Genomic DNA, 20,112 nt, shown 5'->3' with positions numbered 1-20,112 from the left:
TACATTTGACTTTGGTAGAATGAAACTTCTGTTTGAATTTTACAGTGTTGTGTGCTTTATCACATTGTAATGTATGCTCTAAAAATGCTGGTTAGAAATCCAACAAAAGATTGGTTCGATAGATTATTTTCTTTTGGTATTTATTTGCAAATAACTACCAATATCCAAGCCTCTCTGTGCTATAGTTTATTATAATGAACATGAGGCTCTGGCTAGGTTAAGCTTGATATAGTAAATGAATTTGGTATAATATAGCTTACTGCTATAGTGAGGTTGATCATACTGTGTGTGTGGCCTTTTTTAACCTAAAAAATTAGTGGAAGATAAAGTTACTTTCTTGGCTGTCTGACTCTTATCCTATATGCAGCACTATTATTTTCAACATTTTATGAGTTGAATTAGAAAGGAATTTGTCAAAAAAAAAAAAAATTGTTATAGTAATCATTGCTCTGCTAGACATGAATAAATTGCTAGTACCTTTTTGAATTCAGCTGAACCACTGAGGGACAACATTTTGAAATGTTGGAGAGCTCGAATTGTTAAATTCAAAAGAAATTAATCACTAAATTTGTATATGCTCTCAAAGACAGCTAATGCTATATTACACAGTATTTTCCAGAATTTTCTTGGAACTCTGTAAATATACCGTTACTGAAATCTTTCCTGTTTATGCATATCACATCACATTTTCATTTCTAGGAAAAATACATAGGACAGCTACTTCAGAGACCAGATCCGGGATCAGATTTGGATACCCAAGTTGTAACAGCCTATATAAGTCAATGTACAGCAGAAGCTCAAGAAGGTAAATGTGCATCAAACAGTATTATTTGTCATTAGCATTTCTATAAAAGTTATTCTCTCACTAGTTCATTTTCAGTAGTGCTTGTTTATTATTGCAGTGTATTTTATTAGCATCTGTTTTCATTTCTTTATGAAGCTTAAAGATTTGAAATGGAGCCAGCAGCTTGTCTTCTTTTAGGTGCATTTCTGTTATTTGAAATTCATGTGAAAATTTGTCAAGTACCTCTTACTTTCCATTCACCTAAACAATTTTCAGAAGCAAAATTGGATAAAATTTTGAAATGATACAAAATAATTACTCTGCTGTAGTTTGAATTTAATGAAATTCGTTAATTAGCATTGCCTCTAAAATTAAACTCATTCAGGTTGTTTTTATTGGAATTTTTTGAAATTATTCAAAACGATGATAATAATTTTGCTCTGGTGGGATGGGATTTAATGAAATTTGTTATTTAGGATCTCTGCTAAAACTTGTCAAATCATTTTAACTGGTTTGTTCAGATCAGTTTTTAATGGTATAATTAATACTGGCAAAATAATAAGTTAGTATATATTAAATTGGTTCTAGATTCAGTTGTTCTGATCATGAATGATTTTTTTAATTATTGCATCTTCCCTTTTAAGCTCACAAAGTTTTCAGATCTTTACCATTATCTATGCAATTCTCAGTATGTGCCATGCTTGCTCCCTTAATTTCTTGATTGTACAGGTTTTATTTATCCAAATTGAAAAAGAAATATAGAAAATCAATGTGGTGCTATGGTGGTGGAAACTCCACAGTACTAATGTTGACTTTTGTTTGCTATTCCTTGTTTTTATTAGACTGTAGTTCTCCCATATTCTTTGTTCTACTTCACCTGAGTCTTTCTTTACTTTCCTATTCTCCAGATCACTATCACTAGGATCCAGTTCCTATTATCATGTGTTGCACTCAGTCTACCACCAGAAAGAAGGATTGTGGTGTTGTGAATTGTGCTGTTTTGCCCTTCACCTCATCAGGATTATTCTGCAAGTGGTTTAATCTCTTTTCCCTATGTCCAAGAATAATGTCCAATGCTTATGTCTCTATGATATCTGGAATAGCCTTGTATTCTAATTCTGAATGCAGCCATTACTTAATGGGTAGTATAGTTTCATTCTGTTGGTAAATATTCATCAGATAAATGTGAGGAACCAGTGAGAACTAAGAACAGTCATTAACACAGTTTTAGATGAGGACGACATCCTGACAGGAATAGAGATGGAAAGGTATGATGTGTTTCGTGAGGATAGAAGGGGTAAAAAGGGAGGGGGAGTGCTATTGATGATAGAGAAAGAGTTATGTCCATACAAGGTAGAGATGCAAGAGGGAAATGGGGCCAGTGGTTTTGAGGCAGTATGGCGTGAGATAGAGGTGAATAGAATCAAATACTTGGTGGGATGTTGTTATAGACCTGGTAATGTGGATGGTGGTGATAGTGAAATGTATAATCAAATAAGCCAAGCAAATAAGAAAAGGATGATCATTATGGGTGATTTGAATTATGGCAATATAGACTGGAATGAAGAGATAGCAACTAGAAGTAAAGAAAATGAGTTTCTTGAGTTTTTGAGGGATAACTACCTCAGACAGTATGTAACAGAAGGCACAAGAGGATTAAGGGTCTTGGATTTGGTCATCTCATTGAAGGATCAATGAGGTATCATATCATCCACCAATTGATGAAAGTGACCATGAGGTGATTACTTAGGTGGTTGCCAGCAGTGCAAGGACCCCTGTGAAAAAAGGGTATATGTGGAACTGCAAGGGAGGTGATTATGAAGAGCTCAGGAGACAGCTTGCAGGTGTAGCATGGAATGAGGAGTTAGCTGGAAAAGAGATAAATGCAGCTTGGGGGATTTTCAAAAAATATTTAGTGGATGCAATGTCTAAATGTATACCACGGGTGAGAAGGTTAAATAAGGTAGGTGTGAGATGGATGAATAAAGAGATTAAGCATGCAATACAGAGAAAAAGGGCATTGTGGAGGCAGCATAAGAGAAGTGGAAGTAACCAATTTCATGAGGTCTACAAAGACCAGGCAAGGAGGGTGGACTTGGTTGGTGAGAGTAGCTAAAGAGAGCTATGAACAGCAGTTAGCTAATGAAGCTAAAAAGAATCCTAGGGAGTTCTTTCGATATGTAGCCAGCAAAAGAAAGAATGATTATGGAAGGATGACATTGATTGGAGGAAATGGTATAAAGACAGCTGTTGCAGAATGTGTGGTGGAGATACTTAATGAGCAGTTCATAAAGATCTTTCAATCTTGTGAATGTGACTTCATGGAGAGATTAAGAGCAGTTGATGATGGGGAGGAGAGACTGACTGTAAGTGACAAGAGGTGTTTGGGGAGTTGAGTAAACTAGATGTAAATAAGGCTGTGGGACTTGATAATATATCACAGCCTGTTCTCAAGGAATGTGCCAGAGAGTTGACACCTGCCTTGACATATTTTTTTAATACGAGTCTTGCACTTGGTCAAGTCCCTAAAGAGTGGAAGGAGGGCAAGATTGTGCCACTTCATAAAGGAGGTGAGCAAACTCGAGCATCAAACTATAGGCCTATCTGTGTGTCAGGTATTGTTGGAGAAGTTTGTGTGAACTAGGATCCAGAGTTGGGTTGACAACAATGGTATAATCTTTGATGGACAGCATGGATTTGCTAAAGGGAGGTCGTTTTTTAGTAATCTACTTACTTATTACAATAAAGTGACTGCTTCCTTGGACAGAGGAGAAGGATACATAGTAATATACTTGGATTTCGCAAAAGCTTTTGATAGAGTACCTCATGATAAGTTGACAGTCAAACTAGAGCAGATGGGGTTGGATATTAGATTAGTGCATTGGATTGGAGACTGGCTATCTGATAGGTATCAACAAGTTGTGTATGGGGGTGCAATATCCAGGAAAAGGAAAGTCACTAGTGGAGTGCCTCAGGGATCTGTTTTAGGGCCATTACTATTTAACTTGTATATTAATGATATTGGCGAAGATTTGGATGGAGATATTCAGTTGTTTGCAGATGATGCAAAGTTGGGACGAACCATAAAGAGTAGTGAAGATGTTGTCGCCTTGCAAGAAGACTTGAGTAAATTGAGCGATTGGGCAAGCAAATGGGGATGTGAGTTCAATGTTGCAAAATGTAAGGTTTTAAAATTTCGAAAACAAAGATGGGATGCAGAATTTATGCTTGGTGAGAATATATTGTTGGAAGTAGAGGAAATAAGAGATCTGGGAGTGATAGTGGATAAGGATCTAAAATTTAGGGGACACATCGCCAAAATTGTGAAGACAACACAAAGACTTCTGGGAATGATGAGGAGGACACTGACGTGTAGAAGTAGGGAGATTCTTGTTCCATTGTATAAGGCTTTGATTAGGCCACACATGGACTATTGTGCCCAGATTTGGTCACCTGGTTTTCAGAAGGATGAAGAGATGTTGGAAAGGGTCCAAAGGCAACTGACTAAGGTAGTTTCTGACCTCTGGAATGTCGAGTATGAGGAAAGATTGAAAAGATGTAATTTGCAGAGTCTAGTGGAGAGAAGGAAGAGGGGGGATATGATAGAGACCTATAAGTTGGTAAGGGGTTGTTATGGGATCAATGGTGGAGAAGTTCTACAGAGAATAGTGGGAGATCAGGGGAGAACCAGAGGTCATCTCTGGAAACTGTATAAAGAGGGTGTGAGTAGGGGAGTGAGAGGCAGGTTTTTTTCGTGCAGAGTTGTGAATGATTGGAATGCCATGCCTGAGAGTGTGGTGTCTGCAAGGAGTTTGAATGTGTTTAAGACCCGGTATGATGAGATGTGTGTGAGATAAAAGGAACTCCTAGATGAGTCTTTGACTCCATGAGGACTTGTTTAATAATAATAATAATAAGCAAATAGCTGAAGGGAAAGGACAGAAAAGCTCATTAAAAAAGATGTAAAAGTGTATGGCACAGAGAAGGTTTAAAAATGGAAGATATAAAAGGGATAGGAAAAAAGTCAATCTTTTGGAGAGTGTAAGAACATCGCTAATGTATGAACAAGGTGAAATTAGATCTTCAGGTGTATGATATACAGATGCCTGAATGCTTCTGATAATAGTTCTTAACATATGTTATTAGGTTTCCTATTCCTTATCTTGAGAAGGATTAGGGTGAAGTTCCATGGTTATTTACTATCTTAAGATTAGCATAGGATTGGGATTAGCACAGCTATGAAAAAAAATATATTATTGGCTTATAATTCTAGATTGGATAGTTAATTCTTTGAAGAAAAATATCTAATTCTGATAAGGAAGAGTTTCAAACTGCAAATATGCATCTATATAACAGAACTTGCTGCTCTTAACTACCTAGCTCAATGAAACTCCCCCTACCCCACCCCGTATATACCATTTCATGTCATCTCCTTATCAATCAATGCAAGTTCTTATGTGGAATGCTCTTAGGTTTTCCATAATCCAATTAAACACATCCATAGACTCTTGCTTTAATGATTTCCTAAAAAAAAAAAAAAAGTGGACAGGTTTGTCATGGTCAGTCTCCCTTTAATTTATATTTATATATTTATACTGCGCCACCCTATTCTTAGATTAGTCTATATAAATAGTAGGATCAGTTCTAAATTAAGTTAGCAGTCATCTCATTAGGCCAAATTATCTATTATCATTTTTACTTGGGGTTCCCGCACGATTCGAATATTTATGAACGGTGCAATAATAAGGAATTCAGGCAAACACAATATTTAGATCAACAAAATAAAACATTTAATATATGATATGGTTAACAAATACAAGAACTCTATTTTAAAATGGAACTATACAATTAACTTAACACATCTTCTTAGGCCACTGATGCTAATTCAATGTTCTAACTTTCATATACTGTTCACAGTCTCAAAAACACAAATCTTCTTATCTCAAGTTAATATAACAATTTCACATTTAATCAGTCTTCACAAATCTATCAGCTCAATGTTTATATTCACAGCAGGCAATAAACTACGTAAGCATTATTCCAAGCAAATATATTCCCGGACCTTGAGCATCGGAGATATATTACAGTTAATGCTAGAATAGAGAAACTTATACAACTACTCTTACCAGACAAATTCTTCAATACATCAAATTATTGAGAGAGCACTTATGAATTAACTTAATTAACATTAGCGGAACACACATAACAAATATTCTCCATAGTTTAAACTGTATTACTGTAAGTCGCACTTCACTATTCCAAACAACAGTAATTAGGTACTAATATCTTTTCCTGTTCACTTTTCTCCAAGTAATCAATATAACCTTTTCCTAGGGCAACATAGAATTTAATCGTAATCCAGATTAACTGGAACTAATCAGAATTTTCGCATTGACTGTCCAGTTTCCTTTTATCTGATTACGGCATCAACCTTTCTTCATAACAACAGCAGTTTTCGCTTATAACATTAAACTTTATGTTTCACTACTTATAGGTTCACTTCCGAACACTATACTCATAAATTTCTGCCCTGAGGATTTTATAATCTTGGTTCCGCAAAACTCTCTCCTCACTCCTTAATAATAATTCTTCTCTTCCTTCCCTGTCTTATCTATGACCTCCCTTCTCTTTCTCTTTTTCTCTATGACCTTCACTCCCACCTTACGTTCGAACGCCACGCTCTACTCCACTCGTGGTTGTTTACGCGTGCGTCTCCATGACAATAGACTAAGCGTAAACATTTCGCCAATGTAATGTATGCTCTATTACTGCTACATGGGTGATTACATAACATTAAATATTTCACAAATAAGAACAATATAATATTTAAGCTATTTCTTCAACTTTTTGATTACGTATACAGTTAAATATAAAATAACACTTTACGTTACACCATATATATTTAGTTATACAAAATTCTAAACATATTATTATTTTATAAGTTAATAGCAGGTCAGATTTTGAGTAAATGTTTAATTAGAAATTCTTAATTAAAGAATAATAAACAATTTTATATAAACCATGATTAATATTTAATAAGCAATGTTAAATGTGAATGAAAAATAATAAATTACATAACATAGGTTCATTCACAATTTAACACTATCCTACTCAACACGTGAATCCTATTATATGGATATCCTAAATACAGTTACTTTAATTTTACCATTACATTTTATATAACACTAATAAGAATAACTGAACTATAATTCTTCACTTTATGTGATGGAGTACCCTAATGACATGGAATAATCCTTGCAGACCTAAAATCATAAGTACTTATCCCAGTTAAACATGATCAGAAGTGGATTGCCTTCCTCTAAAGGAGATATATCCCCCCCCCCCAATCCAATCCTATCAGCTGCCAACTGATTTAAGATAACAATTTTCTCTTTCTATGCAGTGTCATTAGCCTGTAAATAGTATGTCCTCTCTTTACTGACAATGTATTTATGGTCATGTATATACAGTAGCCTCCCCCCCGTATCTGCAATTTCGGTATTTGCGGTTTCACTTATCTACAGTTCAAAAAAGCATGCAAAACGGTCGAGCACTGCACCGGTTGAAACAAGCATACACCCAGGCTGAAAACTTGTCCAAACACGCTTGTTTTGCTAGGCACGTGGACTTAAACGTGCATGTTTGTTCATGTTTAGTTTTACTCAAATTGTTGAAGAAAGCAGTCAATTGTCTGTCATTGCAATTTAAAATTGCGTTTAAATTCAAGCAAATAAATTGTGAAAAATTTTTAAATGGCTTCAAAACTGAAGAGAAGACACGAAGTGCTCAGTATTAGTGAAAAATCAAAAATTATCAATATGATTGAAGTAGAAAAAAAGTTGATTGCAACTGTTGCCAAGATCTATAATAAAAACGAATCTTCGGTACGTGAAGTGTTGAAGAACAAAGAAAAAATTCATGCCAGTCTTTCCATCATGCTCTCAAATCTGTAAAATTTATGGGTACAGTGCATGATAAGGCATTACTCAAGTTGGAGAAAGCTTTGAATTTGTGGGTGGAAGACATGACAAGAAAAAGGATTCCTGTTGATGGTAACACGTTACGACAAAAAGCATTGATCCTATATGAAGACATGTGGTCGCAAGACGAAATAGAAGAGGAAGAAAAGTCATTTAGAGCAAGCAAGGGCTGGTTGCATAGATTCAAAACTAGGTTTAATCTAAAAAACAAAAATTACTGGAGACTCTGCATCGGCTGATGAGAAAGCTGGTGCATTCTTCCCAGCAAAATTTTAAAAAATTATTGCAGAGAAAGTTATCATTCTAAGCAAGTTTTTAATTGTAATGAAACCGGCCTCGTTTGAAAGAAAATGCCCCAGTGGACCTACATCCATAAAACTGTGAAGCAAGCACCAAGCTTTAAAGCATTTAAGGACAGATTGACTCTGGTACTGGGCCCAGAATCCATGTGCCCTTAAAAACAAAAAAAAAGTTGTCGGCCTATTTTTTGGCAATGAAATCCAAAAGCATGGGTCACGGCCGTGTTATTTACGGAATGGTTCCATCGATGTTTTATTCCGGAGGTGAAAAAATACTTTGAGAGGGAAGGATTACCATTTAAAGTTTTATTGATAATAGACAACGCTCCAGGGCACTCTGAGTCACCGAAGATGAAAATGTTCAAGTGGTTTTCTTCTCACCTAATCAAGGTGTCATTAGATGCTTCAAAGCATCATATGCTCTACTGGTTTTCGATATGATTCATCAAGGGAGCAATGGACGAATTGAAACCAACAGTTACTGCATGCTGGAAGAATTTGTGGAGTTTTATTGATAATAGACAATGCTCCAGAGCACCCTGAGTTGCTAGTCACCAAAGATGAAAATGTTCGAGTCTTCTCACCTAATACAACCTTATTGCTTCAGACACTTGATCTAGGTGTCATTAGATGCTTCAAAACATGTGCTCTGCAGGTTTTCGATATGATTCGTGCAATGGTTGAGGATTCTGCTGATATTGACATGACAAGAAAAAGGATTCCTATTGATGGTAACACGTTACGCATGCTGGAAATCATTCACAATTGCATCTGCAATTGTGAATGATTTCCAGGAAACAATGAACAAATTGATACCAGAAACAGTAACTGCATGCTGGAAGAATACGTGGATTGATGCTGTTCATAATTCCCAAGACGCTCCTGATATTAACTCACAGATAACAACGATAATTAACCCAGCGTGGAAAATTGGTGGAGAGGGATTTGAAGATATGACAGAAGAAGAATTGAATGATTACATAGATGGACGTCATGAGGTGCTCACTAACGAGGAGTTGAAAGATCTTGCCAAATCTTCTACAGAAGAAGATGACAATGAGGATGAAAGTGAACAAGAACCACCAGTGTGGACACTCGTAAAATTTGCCACAATATTTCGAACAGCTCAAACATTAAAGGAACAGATAATAATTATGATTCAGTGATTATGATTGTGCAGCATAAAAATTACTCGCACAATAACAGAAACTTTGGAGCTTGGCAGAACCTGTTTACTGAATTGCAGAGACCAAAATGGCCACTTCCAATAACAATGTTTTTTTAAAAAAGTTGACAAAACTTCTACTACTGATGATCCTCAGCCGTCCACATCATTTGCTTAGTAGGCAAGCAAGCAGCCAACTGCCAAGGATTCGGAAGATGAATAAATATATAGCTGAACACAACAAGGTGTTCTGATCTCAGTTGATTCCTCCTAATAAGAATAAAAATGTTAAGATTTTATTAACAATTACATTTTCATTAGCATGTTTTCTCATTTCATTCTACATAATTATTATGTGGGTTAAATTTTATTTGTCTAAAGACGAAGTTTTATTGAATGAGGCAATATTTTTGGTTTGCCACTTCACCCGTACTACTCAGGGATGCTTTCTACCTCATTTGGGCACACATTCCATTGCTCCTCATAGATTCTAAAGACATAAAAATTGTTTCATGATAATTTTAAATAAATATGTAATATTATTATCGAGCATCAATGGAATGTGTGCCCAAATGTGGTGGATAGTATCCCTGGATAGTACGTGTGAAGTGGTAGTCTAGAAATTACCTCATTTAATAAAAAAAACTTTTTATTATTACTACGATAAAGAGCCAAGAGGCTATTTTATCCCTTTAACATAATTCTTTTTATTATTATTTATTTAGCCATACAATTTAGTGTATACATTATATATTAACTACGTAAGTTATATTCACTAATGAACCCCGGTCCTAGTGCATGAGACCAAGTCAGTTTACTAATAATTTCTTGCTTCAATTTTGCTATATATATGCAAAAAATCTGGGTCTTGCTAGTAGTTTGCTACTATCCGTGGAAGACAATGGAACTAGACTCCGTGGATATGGGCTTACTGTATAGTGAAATTCCTCCAAATCATAGCTGGGAGCATTCAGAAGTATTCTTGAGTTATTATTTTGCTTAATTTATTTCTATTACCCTTTTTACATATTGTTAGATCCTGAATGGATGATTTTTAGAAATTGTTCATTCAGAATCTAACACAAGAATTTGGCTAACTCAGATAATACCTGGTTGACAGCACACAGTTCTGCATTTATGTTACAAAGGAATTTGTATAATAACATGTAAATCGTACTAAAAAAATCTTGTAGTTGAAAGTTAAACTGAAGGATTATAGGATTAGTGAAATTTTAATAAGGAAATTGTAGTATAATCTTGTCCCATTAAGCTGTCTTAAACTTAATAAGTCGCCAAAGAAGTTAAGAGTACAAGTGCAAAGTTCGGGTTACATACGCACGTATCAGCCGTAATGCCACCAGCTAGAGCGAACAAGGAAGATGACATAAGCAGGATTCCTGAGAATACAGCACCTAAACGGCAGCTAGGACTTGAGGATCACCTTAAGGGCATGAAAACGAAGGGTCGTATGGGAAAGAAGGGACAAAATATAAACGAATGCATGCGATAATGCAGGGCTTTTTTCTGGTTGTTCCCGACTTGACTTCGAGGATTCCTGACTAGCAGATGGAGTAGGGACGAGCGAGAGAGATGTCCCACTCAAGTAGGAGCAGAGAATGCGCTGTATTGAGGCAGTGAGAAGTTAAAGTCCGGGAAGAATGTAAAACGGACGGCGTAGTTGTAAGCCCATTGCTCAAGCAACCGATCGAAGTAGGACCCGAAACCATACGTGGCCGTTAACAGACCTTCGGAAGAAAAAGGTTGGGTAACGTAAAGACCTTTGTTGTATGTTTAAATGAGACAGAATTTAATGTTAGATCACATTAAGTGGAATTTCATAGTGGACTATAATAAGGATTTGAATTTTGAGATAGCTATTCTGCTAAATAAAGGAATGTCAGGAGTGAAATTTTAGCTGCATGTGACTGAGAGTATATGTGAATTTGATATTTTGTAGATGATTTATATCAGAATAGTAACGGGTTGAGAAATGTATTTTAATGTAGGCAAGAATTAAGAGTTTGATTTAGAATAACATAGTTAGCTTGTTTTAATGTTGCATAGAGTGTGAGAGTAATTGCCAAGTTGATCTATGGGTGTTTTCTTAAATTAGTATTGAGTAACTAACTTAGTAAGAGATTTTGTAAAGCTTAATATCCCATTTCAATTATAGTTGTAAAGTGAATTTGTTCCAATAAACATGTTTTATTGTATACCTGTTTCGTGCTTGATTCGAGAATTAAAATTACCACTTGCAAAACTTCAGAACCATAGCGGGAGGGAATTTAATGAGAGTGTTTGAGTAATAGATTTATTGGTCACGACAGCAATTAGACCCAGTATATATTTGGTGCATATTAGAATGAATGCCAGTTAACCTAGGAATATTTCCTTGAATTTTGAATAAGCTCATATTATAGGACTCTGGCTGGTGCAGCAATAAAAAAAATAAATTTGCTAGTGTCCGAAAAGGAAGCATTCCTAGGTAGAGTTGAGTAGGACATTATTAAGGAAGTATGTTGTTATATTAAATAACAATAGCAAAAGAAAAAAAACAAAGATATAACAATGGCTCAGCCGATAAAAAATATAACAATATCTATAAAAGCATTCTGGATTAATCTTAGCATTCCTAGCTAGCTATAATTAAAATTTCGCTTTACAATCTTTCATTGACAATTTAGTTAATTCTAGTTGATGTATATGAAATCCTTCATCCCACACTATCCAAGTCCGCTAAGCATTTCAAGGCAGTCCAAAGGGGGGAAAAAATCATATCATGAATGGCTTGAGTCTAACTTCAGCATCACACTCGGCCTACATTTCAACTATGAACAAATGTAAAAAACAGGATCAGTAAGTGCAAATTTATTGATCCATTCTGATCCACAAATAAATCCACTCTGATATTGAAATGACCATATGCCACAAGCTTGCCTCCTATTCTGAAGACACCTGAGCCTTCTGGTCCCTTGCCACGGTCATTAGATGCAACTGCTTCTCACCCACTCACAATTTCGCCACTCCTCATCCACATGTTTCTGTTGTAACATCACCCAAAGATAACTCTGAACTGTTAGCATTTCTTCTCTTATGCTTATTGCTGACCATGGCATTGCCACGATCATCAAAGCAGAATCTTAAATAGCTTTAAACACAAACACAGTATCTGATACTGATAGTACAACTTGTGTTTGGAATTAAGACATACATAGCCTTTTTGGTCTTCCTACTTGACTGCCATATGGCTAAATCTCAAATCCACTCAAACATCAAATACTCCCTGAACATTTGGGATGGTGCACCCGAAGCCTCACTAGCAGTGCTATTCTGAAAAGGTTGATCATTAATTAATCTTCAGATTAATTAATGATCAACCTTTTCTGAATAGCATTGTGGAAAATCAAGTATCTTAAAAGCAAAAATAAGAATTATAAAACTAAAAATAGGAGATCATTATTTCTAAAAGAAAACCATCTGAAAGAATGTTTATTCCTGTCATCGTAAATAGAATTTAGCTTGATGTAATTTTTTTTTCCCACTAGAGGTCATGCCAGTAGAATAACATGTGATCAAATCATTGTTTCTTTAGCTTACAGTTAATAATGTAACTCAGCTTGTCTTATATATTGATGTATGCTCCAGATGATGATCTTGACATGAAGATCGAAATGTCGGGATAATAAAAAAAAATTTTTAACACGGTTGTAAATTCCATAAATTTTTTAAAATGAATGCTGATCATCGTGTAACTCTAAAAGAAAAGAAATAAATCTTACAACCTTTTGTTGTGGGCTATTTAAAAAAAAACTACACTACAGATGGAAACAGGCTAACATTCATTCCATTCAAAGAAAGGTGACAAAAGTCAGCCAACAAACAAGGAAGAGAGGAGCAACAACAGACGTCCTACCCGTCTGAATTACATGCAGTCACATACCTTAGCTAAACTGCAGAGGATGCAAAAGGCAAAAAGAGGTAATAGAAATGAGCACCCTAATTTTGAAAGAAACAGAGAGAGAGAGGCATCAAATGAAAACTAATTATCCAAGGAGTAAGTTGAGCACCAATTCGGACTGAGTGCTTTCTTATCTCACAAAAGGACAGTAAACCTGAGTGTTGTCCATTCCAGAGAGTAGGTAACACACAGCATATAGATAATGTAAAAAAAAAAAAAAAATTATCCACATTCATGGCTGAAAATTTTTTCATGAAGGGGTGGGCCTTTGTAAAATTCGATGCAGCGTAAATTTTTTCCATTTTTTATTGCATCGACTTTTACAGGGGTCGCATCAAAAATTCAAAAAGATAAACTTGTAATTTTAAATGTAAATAACACTAAAAGCCCATGTATTAAAAATCAGAGGAATTAGCATGATAAATTGTGTAAATAGAAAATATATGAATATGTAAAGTCCAAGGGCAGTGCCGTAGAAATCAGAAATATATTGTAATTGTCTATGTAAGTAACACCAAAAACCATGTATAAAAACCCAGAGGAATTAAAATGCTAAATAGTGTAAACAGAAGATATCTTAAAATGTTAAGTTCAAGCGCAATGCCTTTGAAATCAGAAATGTATTGATGTTAGTATTTAGTGTAGAGTGAAAAGGAAACCTATTGTATCCAAAGCCAGTCCGATACCACCTTCAAGGTCAATGGTAAAAGTGGGCGGTATACATATGCAGTTCCGCTATGCTGTAAAAAGGATTAAACGTGCATTTCAGGGAGAGCTAGACGTCTGCTCTTAAAAGATCAAGAGTTTATATGGGAAAGTTCGCAGGTCCCAAGCCTTCGTCCAGAGTCCTGCGAAAAACCGAATATAAGGATCATAGAAAATGGATCATTATCGACCATCGGAAGAATTGATGCCAGGAGAAAAAGAGGAGAGGATGAGTCGAATCAGGATGAAGTCATGGAGGAAAAACTGGAGGCGGAAACTTACAGAGCGAATAGCGGCCCAGGACCAGAATGACTAGGCCTGTAACGTCTACCTTTCGTCCGAGTATCTATAACACCGGAAAAATCTTACTCCAGGCCCCGTGAGCCATTCCAGAGGAGACAATAGGTGTCCATGAAACCTCTAAGTGATAGCCCAAGACTATCACTTAATCTTGGGCTGACATAGAGAGGAAGCCAGGGAATCTGTAAAGGAAGTGTGAACAGGTGCACTATACTGATAAAGAAGTCGTGTGAGTTTATTTTCGATGTAATTTTTCTTATGTTGTGAAAGACTGTTTTAGAAGTACTGATAAATTTATAGAGTTACTATATATAGTGTAAAAAAAATTAGTTTGCATAAAGAGAAGTTGTTTTCAAAGTAATTTTGTCTATGGTTATGAAAGACTGCTTTAGAAGGACTTTATAAAGAGTTACTATGTATAGTATTACAAGAAATAGTTTGCATAAAGAGAAATTTATACAAAGTGAGGGCTGGAATTTATAGTTAAAAAGACATGATAATTCCTAAATTGTAAATGGGCTGGTAGTTTTTCTTTAAATTGCTTAATGATTTGTATTATGTTTTTTCTTCTGAAAATTGCTTAATTATTTATATTATGATGCATGCTTAAGTAAATGTTCTAAAGAAAGTTTTCCTCTGAAGTGTTAAACTTAGAGTGGAGTAAGAAGTAGTAATTCATTAAAGTGTAAATTATATGATTGTTTTAATATAAATTAACATGTTTCTTTTATTTACAAAGAGTGCTGCCTGATCTTTTTATGCAATGCACTGTTTCCATATAACTGTGATCCTGTGAGCGGGGAGTTTACAAATAGCTACGAACCTAAGTTAAGTGTTAGCCACGATTGTGAAATATTATTGAGAAGGGCCTTAGTATAGAAAGCGAACTTTACTGGAAGTATTGATATTTCTTATACCACAAGGAGACCTAGTGGCGCAGTCATTAATAAAAATGAAATTTCTAGAGATCTCTGGTATAGGTAAAGAATACTGAAGGTAAGGCAAGGAGAATAAAGTAAATAGAGTATACATGAAAGGATTAGATAAAGTTAAAAGAGGGATTAAATAAGGTTAATGAAGAATAGTGATATAGAAGAAGTAAATCGATGTATAGAAGAAAATAGTAAATTAAATATAGAAGTAAAGATAAAGGAATTAAATAATAAGTATCACAATAGACACTCAGTTTACGCTACCATCACTGCCAAAACTCAAGAAGTCTTGTGTGAAGAATGGAAGTTAATTTTCCATGAAACTTATAAGTACATGGAAAGCATACTGCACAGATTAAATTCTGCAGGTCAGAGGTGCGTTTTAAAAAAGGGAATATTTTAATTAACTTTGTCTGTTTCTTGGGTGTGTCAATACTTGGTTAACATAGCATAGAGAATTTAGCTCCTTTTCTTGTGTTGATATATGCTAATTTCTGATATTTCTTTAGTTACAATAGCACGTGCTGCAGAACTAAAACATGCACCAAGTTTAATATCAGCTTTGGCAAATGAAACATCCAAAATGTATGCAACAGCAGGTAAGCAACAAATTTGTTATTTTGAGAACAAAAATGCATTATCATTGTATTAAACTTGCCATAAGGCTGTGATTTTCAACCTTTTTCATAAGACGGCACACCTAAACTAATTATTAAAATTCTGCAGCACACTAAAAATATATTTAAATTTTTTTGATGATCTGGCAAAAAAAAAAATAGGCATAACTTTGATTGATTTACACACACAAGATAGAAGACCAGACACTAATAAATAAATATGCAAATTACAACATTATTTCTTTCAATTAATTTGTTTTCATAAATCTCACGGCACACCGGTTGAAAATCGCTGCCATAAGGTGATTTGTGATAATTTGTTCAAATTTTTGATGTAGTTGTATTTTCAGAAATTGAAGGGGGTCACATTTTTATTGTAAATCACTGATATTTTTTATCTCTGCTTACATGATATATTATTTAAAGCAATGGTGCTCAAATCGGTATTACATGACTCTTTTTTTTCCAAAGAAGAAAATATCGTGGATTGCCTGACAGGAACAATATTATTCTGCAGTGCTGCTTATTACATGGTTGACTGGTAGATCTTCTGCTAATTAATACACTTAATGTGCATTTGATATTTTAATTATTAAATCCCCCTGCTTCGCATACACAGATTACTTTGTATTAATAGCCAATTTCTAGATATAATATCAGAACATTGTGATATGAAGCCCTTCAATATATCTATAAGTTTGAAGAAAGTTGCACAGCAGTAGCCAATTTCTGTGCTCCCTGAAATTAGAAATTGGGTTATGCCCGAAGATGCCACAGTCATAGGGGCATAACTTTCCATTAATCCCTAATCCTCTTGCTGTTATCAAACTCGGCTGCACTGGCCCTCTTATAACAGTCACTAATACTTTCACCCCTCACCAAATACTTCTGCAATTTTTTTATATCGAGTTTAAATTTTCTGTTGTAAATATTTATTGGAGGATATCAGTTTTTGCTAAAAAATAAAAAATCAGCAAATCCCAAATCTGATGTTGAAAAGACCAAATATAGCAGTTGTCATTATAACATCACCCAAAAATAAGGCTGCTTCCTGCCATAATTTTTTTCCAATTCTCGTATAAATGACCAAAACTTAATATCTTGTATAGATGATCATCACCTTCTGCTACACCTTTCCTCTTCACTTGAACAATATCAGAAGCATCCTTAATAGCTTGGATACCAACTGGTCTTCTGGCTTTGTGATATTCCCCTCCTCTCCTTCTTTGCAATTGTTTCAAAATGTATGCTCTAGAATTAACAACCATCTTATGTCATTTTTACACTTATGCTCTTCTGCCTGTATCTGACAGTATGGAAGCAAGTCTGTATTCAGTTCACCCCACACACACACCAACAGTCAGTGGTCAAGCTATCATTCCATTGCCTTCACCTCAATTTTCTCAAAAACAATGGAGTTCATCATCAACAACAGCCAATTCTTTCACTACTTGGAGCGCCACCAGTTTGTTATTGATTACCAGTGTGGATTTTGCTACTCTTGCTTCATATCATATCTAGCTAATGCTATCCATGTTTGGATACAAGTTATAGAAATGTTTTGAAAAAACTGTTCCTTCAAACCTAAGCTAGACCCAAACTATCATCTTATGTTCTGCCTTCCATGCAATTATAAAGAGCATTGCCAGTTTTCTATCCACATATATCCCACTAATGCTATCATACCACATATGCTCTTCTTTCTATATTAATAATGACCTTCTACTAACCTCAAATCTTATTAATAGTTTTGCTGATGAGAATACATTCCATTAATCTTCATTTGACAAACCTTGTAACATCCAAATATTTCATATTTTATGATAATGGTGACTTAAAACTGTTCTTCCTCCATTTTCCACTTAGGTAGGATAGCATAATGAATTTAGTTTTACTAAAATACAGTCTTATTTTATTTCCTGTAAGAAAGTGTATACTTCTATTTTTGGTCTGATTTATCCCTTTTGCCTTTCCTAGCATAAATTCATCATATAGTTATCCTCAAAAACTTGCCTTTTCTATTCAAGACACTATTTCTCATATTTACTTTCCATTATGTAAACAGAACATAAATTCATACTTTCTTGGAATATTGTTCTTGCTTTTGTGCTGTGCATTCTTAAAAATGTTTCATATTATCTAGAAGAAGCCATTCTACTTAGATGGACTCATTGCAACCATTCCAATCACTTTTCATGGACATGCTTCTGCCTTATGTATTTTCAATAGTTATTTTCATTAATAGTGTTCTGACAATATCCAACATCATTTCTCTACATTCCTTTAACCATGTAGATATTAATATTGCTCCTTATGCAGTTCATATCCATCGTATATTTCAATGTAATATCAATAGTATTACAATTCGTAACATGACTTTGCATCCATGACAACTTTCACATGTATACATATCATGGTAGTTAAGTGTGTAAAAAATATTAAGCTGCTGATTAGCATCTACAGCTTCAAATTTTTCAAACTAATTAAATATATAAGTAATAGGTTCAAGTCACGACAATGTATGTAAATTAAGTAAAGGAAAAGATTGTACTATCAAGTTTCGTAATGTTCAGAAATTCAATAAATGCAGATGTTTTTTTTTTTTTTCCGCTGTCGATGGACAAAATGGAGCAGATGCATGTGACATGAAGTGACCTCTAGATTGCGTTATCAAAAAAATAATATATATATATATGTGGGGTGCTTAAGGAGACCTCCACGTAGCCTTTAAAGGAATGCGGAGGACCGACCACGTCTTCTGACCTAATGTTCACTCCTCACCTTCTTGTGGTGCACCATGTTGGGTATCTACCTGGATACTGAACGAATGAGAATGTGCTGGAAATTTGAGATTTAGCTGATCAAATTATATTCTTATTGGCTTAAACCAAAATACAAAATGATGGTACAACATGACAAAATTTCATGCTTGCTGGGGCGTTGCATGGTTAAACAAGGCCCCCGCCCATTGTTTTTGCCAGGGAACGAGGGCGGACAGTGAAAGGTCAGCTGGAAATTTGGGATTTAGCCGACCAAACTGTATTCTTATTGGCTTAAACCAAGATATGAAATGATGGTACAACATGACAAAATTTCAGGCCACTGGGGCGTCGCCCACTTAAACAAGGTCCCCATTGTTTTCGCCAGGGAACCTGGGCGAACAACGAAAAGTCAGCTACCGGAACAAATCTGAAACACCCCAACTGAATATCGCCAGAGTTAAATACAAAATACAAAATGATGGTACAACATGACAAAATTTCATGCTTGCTGGGGCGTTGCATGGTTAAACAAGGCCCCCGCCCATTGTTTTTGCCAGGGAACGAGGGCGGACAGTGAAAAGTCAGCTACTGGAACAAATCTGAAAACACACCCCAACATCACCAGAGTTAAAGCATTGTTCAGGTGAAATACTGTGGACACAATTTTTGTTGGATTTGGCTTTAAATACCACTGCTTGAAGTATTCTTCTAGGATGTTCAATGTCAGGTTGGCAAAGGAGTCAGATTGATGTAGGATCCACCAATATAGACCTGGCTCTTTCTGTTGGAGAGAATGGATTCAAAAAGCTGGAAAAGTTTTTTTGACTTAAAAATATTTTCTAGCTTTAGGAGGAGGCCCCTGATCCAAACTCTGTCATAAGCTTGATGTTAGGTCAGTGAAAGTGGCTCTGGATTTAAGTTTCTTCTGGAAGCATGCCTAGTCCTGGCCCTGTGTTGGCAGGGCAGGACCTGGTCACAGCAACTCCTTTTTGGCCTGAAGCCAGCTTGTTCAATCGGGAATGCTCTTTCAATGACGAGTGAAATTCTTTCAAAGAGCTGAAATGTGGAGCAAAGTAAGGAAATAGGTCATAGATTTTTAACATCAGTTGGGTCTCCACCACAGATTTGGTAGTTTTCCAGTCATTATAATTTTTGAGAAAGGGCAACCAGCCATGTTTTGCCTTGTTGACCGAGATGTTTTAGGAACTCCGAGAGGATACCATCCACTCCTGCAACCTTGCCATTCTTGGTGAGTTTTAAAACTACCTCTACCTCTTCCCGAGATACTAGGTGTACAAGTTCAGGAAGCTCAGGTCCCTTCTTCAGAATTTGTCTGATGGAAGATTGCACAGTAATTTTCCTGATAGAGCTCGGACGTATCTTGGAGGTTTTCAATAAATGATTAGCCTGATCAGGAGTTATTTCAGTTGTTTTGTTTGTTGTTGGTTCTCCCCCACCTAATTTTCTCGGATGTGACCAGCTTTTCTGGCTAGATGTGGTTAAATCGAGTTCATAGATGGTTGAGATCCATCTTTCCTTTCTGTTTTTATCCATGGTTGCTATGAGCTCCTTAGCAACAGTTGGGTCTTCAGTCTCTTCATATTTGACTA

General features: G+C 35.4%; 1 protein-coding gene across 2 annotated transcripts in view; it reads left to right on the top strand.

Moving 5' to 3' along the window:
- Positions 1-20,112, top strand: part of LOC150104587 (BRO1 domain-containing protein BROX-like) — a 163,176-nt gene that overhangs the window by 50,822 nt on the left and 92,242 nt on the right. For both annotated transcript variants that reach the window (XR_016548540.1, XM_090395217.1), the window contains exons 5-6: positions 700-805; positions 15,633-15,722. Coding sequence is in view for 1 of the 2 variants with exons in the window: in XM_090395217.1 (XP_090251343.1) it covers positions 700-805; positions 15,633-15,722 (196 nt within the window). In the remaining variant the exon portion in view is untranslated. The remainder of the gene's footprint in view (positions 1-699; positions 806-15,632; positions 15,723-20,112) is intronic.

Source organism: Typopeltis vanoorti, chromosome 7 (genome assembly GCF_054136105.1).
Source record: "Typopeltis vanoorti isolate ZY-2024b chromosome 7, IOZ_Tvanoo_1.0, whole genome shotgun sequence".
Taxonomy (NCBI): Eukaryota; Metazoa; Arthropoda; class Arachnida; order Uropygi; family Thelyphonidae; genus Typopeltis; species Typopeltis vanoorti.
The sequence above is the reverse complement of the archived record's forward strand: the minus strand, read 5'-3'. Positions and strand labels throughout refer to the sequence as shown.